Below are 7,525 nucleotides of genomic sequence, written 5' to 3'. Positions count from 1 at the left end.
ATTTTCCAACAGGACTTGGCACCTGCACACAGTGCCAAAGCTACCAGTACCTGGTTTAAGGACCATGGTATCCCTGTTCTTAACTGGCCAGCAAACTCGCCTGACCTTAACCCTATAGAAAATCTATGGGGTATTGTGAAGAGGAAGATGCGATACGCCAGACCCAACAATGCAGAAGAGCTGAAGGCCACTATCAGAGCAACCTGGGCTCTCATAACACCTGAGCAGTGCCACAGACTGATAGACTCCATGCCACGCCGCATTGCTGCAGTAATTCAGGCAAAAGGAGCCCCGACTAAGTATTGAGTGCTGTACATGCTCATACTTTTCAGTTGGCCAACATTTCTAAAAATCCTTTTTTTTTTTTTGTATTAGTCTTAAGTAATATTATAATTTTCAGAGATACTGATTTTGGGATTTTCATTAGTTGTCAGTTTTAATCATCACAATTAAATGAAATAAACATTTGAAATATATCAGTCTGTGTGTAATGAATGAATATAATATCCAAGTTTCTCTTCTTGAATGGAATTACTGAAATAAATCAATTTTTTGATATTCTAATTATATGACCAGCACCTGTATACTCCTCAGGTAGTGTTTTTTTTATCACCAGTAAAGGTTGCAATTATTTTGACACTGTAATAATTATTTTTTTGGGTGTATTTAAAGTTGTAGCTGTAACATTAGCGTATTTTCAGTTATGGAATTAGCCGCACCGAAGACGAACAGTAGCCCAAAATGTCATTTACTGACCCTACTGTAAAATATGTTTGTGGACCAAAACTCCTCAAGCAAGCTTTTGTTTTGAAAGTGTCTAACACGGTAAAAATCCTTTAACAAACTTGACACTGTCTCTCAGTGGACATTTGCCCGGATTCACAAGAAGACTCCTTAATGTGCTCCATTCTCCTCGAATATGATTTCGGGGTCTTTTTACGCGTTGTTGGCGGGGTTTTGGGGGGCCGCTGCCTCTTTGTCGGCCAAGCTGTCTGTCGGTGCAGACTACCTGAGAGACATGTGTGAGTCCGGGCTCAGCGGCTGGACTCAAACACACAGTGCAACAACAGCCTGTGACTGGGTGAGACCTTTTTATATACAGTCTGTCTCTCAACGCTGTCCCCTCTTTTTGCTCCTGTTGAACACAAGAGAATCCCAATTTAGTGTTCATGTGTGTGTGTAAATAAAGAAGCCGGAAGTTAGTTTTTGTGCCAGTGGAGCACTAAATGTAAAGTTGTGAAAAATCTGAGGCTTAACGTTAATAATGAGTAAATGACTGGTGATTGTTTTTGTGCTTTGTTTTGTTTTTGCTCTTCACTGTTGACATGTATGTTTTTTTTTTTGGTTCACCTGTACTGATTTTGTCTTTTTTAAGATTTGTGAACATGTCCTGAAAATATTAGTATAGTATTAGTGCCATCACTTGGTTTCATTGTATAGTGTAAAAATAAAAGCATGCAGTTGTTAAGGAACACATGATTAGTCAGATTTCTCAGCAGGCATTTAAATATGTCACTGTAGCTTAACTTCATTAGACGCAGCTGTGCTTTGCTCACTATTCCTGTCTGCTGTGATGGAGATCTGTTTGTGAGTGACACTGCGTGGTTAAGCATTTTGCATCATATCATTACATCCTGTTACAACGAGCTAAAACAAAATGGTCACACGCAGCACATACAGTCAAATGACAGGAACACCCTGCTGAACCAGATCCCAACACCTGTGTGCATTTCCTTTAATTCATCACCCACCTGTAGCTAGCTGACTGCTGCTTCCTCATTGCACCTGTGTGTTTCCAGCTCTGCCTCCCCCTGCGGCTGCTGTGTGGAGGCCTGCTGTTCACCTGCAATGCTGTCATGTGGACCTTCTTCTCCAAGGCTCTCCGACACTGCTCCTCTTCAGCCAGGGCCACAGTCACTAGTACTGCATCTAACTTTATCTCCTCGGTGAGCTCTAGTATTCACATTGTTTTATCGCTTAAAGCATTCCTACTTATGTGGTGTCTTTGTTTTACAGTGAATATATTTGTGTGTGTGTCCCAGGCTGTTCTGGGAAGGGTGATTTTTGGAGAGACCCATGCAGCTCTCTGGTGGGCGGGCATCTCTCTCACTCTGTGTGGGTTGCTGGTGCTCTATGGATCCACATCTCAGACACTCCCGCAGGAAGAGGGCAAAAAGATGACATAGCTTTGGCTCATCACTGCTCCTCGGTCACGGTCGCGCCAACCTGGCGGCAAGACTCCCTCAGAGACGCATAATGGATTTTCTCAGGCACTTAACGGCGGAAATGCTGCTTATATAAGTCAGTGTCACTAAGTGCAATTAAAACAACAGATTCGGTACCATTCGTCCCAGTTATACATTTGCAGTACATGCAGTCCACATTACGGCCTGTTAACTCTTAGGCTGTTTCATAAATGCATTCACGAGCCCCATGAGTAGAGATGAGGGTGTATTTATTTTTAATGACATGCATAAAACTGTCTGTCTGCAAATATCTGATCATTTTAACATTGCACACATCTACGTGTTTTCCTGTTAAAACTCAGGTCCCTCTTGTAAAAGTGATCCTTGATCACACTGGAGCAAACCTGGTTAAATAATAATAACGGGTACCTGCTTTATTTAATGTTAGGACCATAGACTGAATGGTTAGGACATGATGACATTCTTACTTTGGCACCATCTAGTGTTTGTATTAAGTATGTCGCTGGAAGAAAGCAATGCACACCACAGAACTTTAATATTGAGAAATGAAAGCTCTGTGCAGTACCACTTATTTGGTATTGTCTTATTAGTTTAGAATGTCGATCTTTCTAAAATCAGCAAGTTCACTTTTATTGGAAATACCTTTTGTATGTAAAACTGCAGATGAGTTTGTAAAAAATAAATTCTCTCATTCAATGCTGTTTTTTGTTTTATGATTACCAGCAACAATACTGTTCATAATGTACAGATATGAATGTATATGAAATATTTCCATTTATTTTAGAATTTAAAAGTGAAACCCACAAAATGAATGAAACTGTTAAAATGTAAACATGATAAAACATGAGTGGTCCCATGACATCCAGCACCCATTTCAGTTAAAAGCCCTTATCCAGTAGCTTATTCAATTACATATTAATCTCTTCCACGTAAAGTCAATTACCGTTGAATTTTCTGCATGTGCAACAGAGTGATGAGGTGAAAATGGCAACTCCAGACACAGACACCACAACTGGATGGATAAGTAACTGAACAACACATACAAAAAAAAGTTTTCCCCTACATTGTGTCACACTGAAATGTTTGCTCCTCAAGACAGATAAGGCACAATGTGAATTAAAATCCTCAAAAAAAAGAAAAAAGGCATCAGACAGCAAAGTGGTTGAAAGCAGACTGCTCATGCTTCAAGTGTCACATTAGTGCTACAGTTAGTGGCGTTCTCCTGAGGCGGCTCAAAGAGATGCTTTAAAATCCATCATCTTCTCACCTCGAGTCAGAAACACTTTGGTTGCGCTAACAGGAATTTTGCGTCCTTCACCACTTAGTTACACAATGATTTCAGGAAAATACTGCAGGTTGGGCAGCGCAAGTTGAGTAATACAAGATCATTTCCACGTGGTATTAGGAGTCCCCCCTATTGTGTGTGCAACAGCAGAACATTTATAAAAAAGGGCCAGGATACTAAAGTTTAAGGTCGCTGCCCTGAACATCCTGCAAACGGCTGCACTTATACTAGAAGAGGGGACATGTCGTGATACATAGATAAAAAGGTCTTCAAGATAAAGATTAAAATTCCAGGTTTCCCATTATTTAATAAAGTCTTTAAAAACCGTGCGTCCACGAAATCCAAAGGGATCTTTACTTGCTTGTGCAGAAGCGCTGGCAGATTGAGAACCAGTGTCTCGCTGACTTCAGGGAGTGCTAGTCCAGCGGTATCTCTATGACATCCTCCTCGATGATCTCCCCCTGTGGGACGGTGAAGTGCTCTGGGTGGCTCTTCTTGCAGCTCAGCCCTGCGAAGGGGCTGCACCAGGACAGAGAGAACGGGCCGCCGAACGCCACCTGCATGGCCTCCCAGCACGGCACCTTCCCCCACCTCCCCGTCTCTCCCTTGAGACGCTCGATCCCCTGAAGAAGACACAACAATGAGGGTCTGAGGTGAACGGAGCAGAGTATAAAAGGGCTGGGGATGTCTGTCATTTTCAGCATGCATTCTCATTCACGACTATGACACAAAGTCGATGACTACAACTGCAACAACACTATGATGTAGCTCTTTGGGCTTGTTTCTCAGACACAAACAGACTAAAAACGAAGAGAGAAAAAAAGCCCTCATTTAAATTAAAGCATAGGTTCAGATTTTTCAGTTTGCTGTATGCATGTTGAATTTGTTGTTATTGGTTGCTGTAATCATCCCTCCTGTCCATAGTGGTCATGGATCCAGTCCTAGTGCCTTCCTACTACACTAAATCTACAGTCCTTGTTCTGTGCAACAAGACTAAGACAGCCACGCTACCACTGCTAACATTTGCTAATTAGCACTAAACACAAAGTAAAGCTGAGGCTGTCTGGAATGTCAATCAGTTTTGAAGGTATGGCTTCAACCAAAGTGTTGGGTCGTTTGAAATTTTGACCTGATGATGGTGCTAACGAAAAGCAAAGGCGCCATCGAAGTTGCTGTAATTCATCCTGAGAGGAACATGAACGTCTGAACCAAATTAAATGGTAATCCTTCAAGTGTGACGAGTTACTTCACACAAAACCACAAACATGAACAGGATGGTGTTCCTAGAGGAAAAGTCAGGAAACCGTCCAAGTTTGCAGGATAACGTCGTGGAAACATTGATGTCTGTATAAAACTGTTGTGACAATCTATCCAGTAGCTGTTGAGATATTTCAGTCTAGAACAAAGTTAATACAAATTCAAATGTACTGTGGCAGGTTGGGGTGTTTGTATAAATGCATTTAATCTGATTTATTGCGTACCCTGATGCTCTCAAATTAGGCAACTGTTCTTCTCTTCAGTAACACAAAGTTAAGGAAACTAGCCGGCCATGCTGAGTAGGTAATTGTGACACCAAATAATCTGAGCAGTGATCTGCAAGAGCATTTAGGATTCAACACTATAAATGAAAAATATATATATAAAAACATGAGACTGTTTGTAGCAACATTACCATGACAACAAAACTAAAGTCAGCTTGTCACTCAACGAAGCTGCAGAGGCAGCATGAACGCATTTAACAATTAGGCCTACGATATGTGCCTGGTATCTGAATTTTAACTAATTTGTTCAAACTTGATTTTTTGTCATTTAAGCGCATAACACACTGCCACCGCAGTGCCACATTATTACAACCAATAGGAAGCTTTGAGCTGCAACACTCTGACCAGACTAGTTTCACAAACGACAACGACTCCAAGAAGTGTAAAAGAGGAAGTCCAGCGGCCACAGGAGCAGAGAACAAGAAGGTCCAATATGGGAGTGAGGTTGAGTTGCACATAGAAAACAAAAGGGGTAGCTGTTTTGATGCATGCTGTTCAGCGGCGTATTTTTGGCTACTCCGATAACTGAAGCAACGTTAGAATGCATTTTTGGACAGTGCAAGGACTGTGCTTACAAAAAGTCATTACAGCAACCAATGACTCAATGTTATGTATTAAAATACATTTTGAAGTCGGTCCTTCAACTGCTTTTGTATCAAGTTCGGATTTGTTTTCTAAGAAACATGCCCAAAATGTAATCAAACACTGCAAAATGACTCGCATGCACTTTCAAAATAAAGACTAAACCCCTGTGAAAGAAGCAAACTTCAACTGTCAAATGGTCAAAACAGTGCATGCACCCTGTTACATAGAGCTCACTCATTCATTCATAATGTTTGGTTGAATCTGAAACAGCAAAAGAAGAAATGAAGCTCCCTGTGGACTTCAGATTAAATCTGCATGCTTGTGATGTGCTAAGCTTGATGGGACGGCTAATGTGTCCTCTGTAGCAAGCTTACCTCTCCTCAAGATTATAAAGAGTTGTCTGCTTCAGAAAGCTTTTGGCAGAATGAGTTATCAACCAAAACAAATGCATGAGTGTGGAGAGAACATCACATGGGAAAGAGGCAGAATCCAAAATTGGGAATAGAATGAAAGACAAGGACAGAGTGAACTTTGTACAATGAAGGGTGTGAGAGGACCGTATGCAGGGAAAGCAGAAACCTTTTCTTTAACATTATTTGAACATAAGAAATTGAGAAGTAGAAACACATATTTGTACAATCAAAGGGAAAGGAATACATTCAAAAAGGCAAGCAAACACAGTTTTAGCATTGCAACCGAGAAGTATTTATTCTCTGCGCATGTGCTGAAATATCATCAGAATATTTAGAAATAATTAAAATTTCTGTAAAAAACAAATCATCTCCACCATCACTCTCACCAGCAAGACTTGGCACCATCATACCAGCAGTGTTTCACATACATTACTAAACTAGCCTTCACCTGTACCATGCATTCAGATAACAGAGGATACATACAATATCATGTAAACAAAGAATAGAAGAATAAAATGCACACTTTAGAGCAGAGCAGTTCAGACAGGAGAAAATCCTAAATAAAGACAAAGTGTGAATTAGCCTTTTTAGTACTTAAATGTGAATGATGAAAAGTTAATACTTTGTTAAATGCTTTGAAGTAATCTGAAATAGTGCAGAAATACAGTTCAGCTAATATCTCGCTGCTGCATAACAACATGTATGCAGTTAGACATTTTTATACGGCGCTTCCCTTTGACTTTTCAAGCCAAGAACAGTGTCCTTTTTTTGAGGAATTTCATTTCAACGCTTTCCCAAATAATCATGTAATTGTGTTCACCGAGTTTGGCACATGCTCACAACATCAATACGCCACATGGGCTGACAGCACAGGGGCTGATTCACTGGCAAGTGTTCACTCACACACACACGTTAGGAGTTACTGTGGGAGGCCAAACCTTTCCTCAAAAAAAGGGCGAATGAGCATATGCTACAATATGGTCGCTGACAGGCTGGTAACTCGACCGACAACATTCTAACAGCCACGTCCTGCAGCTGAAAGACGAGCTCAGGTTGACATTTGTACTCTTTTCCTCATTGAACGTTGCAAGAGTGATTCAGCAAAACTTCCCACCAACAAAGCAAGCCGGAGCAAACAAAAAAAAAAAAAACTTCCTGGCTTGTTTTGGTAAAGACAAAAATACATCTCCGCCCTCCAGCAAAGGCTTTGTTCATGCATCAGAGGGGAATCAGGCAGAGTGTTCCACACTTGGGCAACATGTTGGTATTAAGTCTTTTAAAACACACGATTAAACGGCCTTGTGCAGTTTTCTAAGAGGGATCCTTCGGTCTGTCTAATAGAACAACTTTCTGTTGTATGGAAAAACACTGGCTACTGTATGTGTCTCACAGGGGAGCTGTGAGAAGTTTGAAAACCAATCAATAATGTTATTAAAGGTTGGCTGCCTTCTACTTTCTGGATTTTTCACTGGGGGGGGGGGGGGGGGAGGGATA

At 41.0% G+C, this 7,525-nt stretch overlaps 2 protein-coding genes and 1 long non-coding RNA gene across 4 annotated transcripts in view; 1 reads left to right on the top strand and 2 right to left on the bottom strand.

Annotated features, from left to right (window-relative positions):
- The first annotated feature begins 794 nt into the window (after positions 1-794).
- Positions 795-2,903, top strand: LOC123968241 (transmembrane protein 42-like). The gene is made up of 3 exons (XM_046044856.1): positions 795-1,081; positions 1,800-1,946; positions 2,043-2,903. Exons 1-3 carry the CDS (start codon positions 920-922, stop codon positions 2,184-2,186), a joined length of 453 nt encoding a protein of 150 aa, XP_045900812.1. The 5' UTR covers positions 795-919; the 3' UTR covers positions 2,187-2,903.
- Positions 2,899-7,525, bottom strand: part of zdhhc3a (zinc finger DHHC-type palmitoyltransferase 3a) — a 16,373-nt gene continuing 11,746 nt past the window's right edge. For both annotated transcript variants that reach the window (XM_046044852.1, XM_046044853.1), the window contains exon 7: positions 2,899-4,115. In XM_046044852.1, the coding sequence (XP_045900808.1) occupies positions 3,909-4,115 (207 nt within the window). In that variant the 3' untranslated portion in view covers positions 2,899-3,908. The remainder of the gene's footprint in view (positions 4,116-7,525) is intronic.
- Positions 6,305-7,525, bottom strand: part of LOC123968242 — a 2,389-nt gene continuing 1,168 nt past the window's right edge. Inside the window, exon 2 of the long non-coding RNA XR_006824419.1 lies at positions 6,305-6,969. This is a non-coding gene — a long non-coding RNA (uncharacterized LOC123968242). The remainder of the gene's footprint in view (positions 6,970-7,525) is intronic.

Source organism: Micropterus dolomieu, linkage group LG03, assembly GCF_021292245.1.
Source record: "Micropterus dolomieu isolate WLL.071019.BEF.003 ecotype Adirondacks linkage group LG03, ASM2129224v1, whole genome shotgun sequence".
Classification (NCBI taxonomy): Eukaryota; Metazoa; Chordata; class Actinopteri; order Centrarchiformes; family Centrarchidae; genus Micropterus; species Micropterus dolomieu.
Note: the sequence above shows the minus strand (reverse complement) of the source record. Positions and strands in the feature narration are given on the sequence as shown.

Coding starts and splice junctions, on each gene's coding strand:
- LOC123968241 (XM_046044856.1), top strand. CDS start 920: ATGATTTCGGGGTCTTTTTACGCGTTGTTGGCGGGGTTTTGGGGGGCC. Junction 1,082..1,799: donor CAACAACAGCCTGTGACTGG/GTGAGACCTTTT, acceptor GTGTGTTTCCAG/CTCTGCCTCCCCCTGCGGCT. Junction 1,947..2,042: donor CATCTAACTTTATCTCCTCG/GTGAGCTCTAGT, acceptor TGTGTGTCCCAG/GCTGTTCTGGGAAGGGTGAT.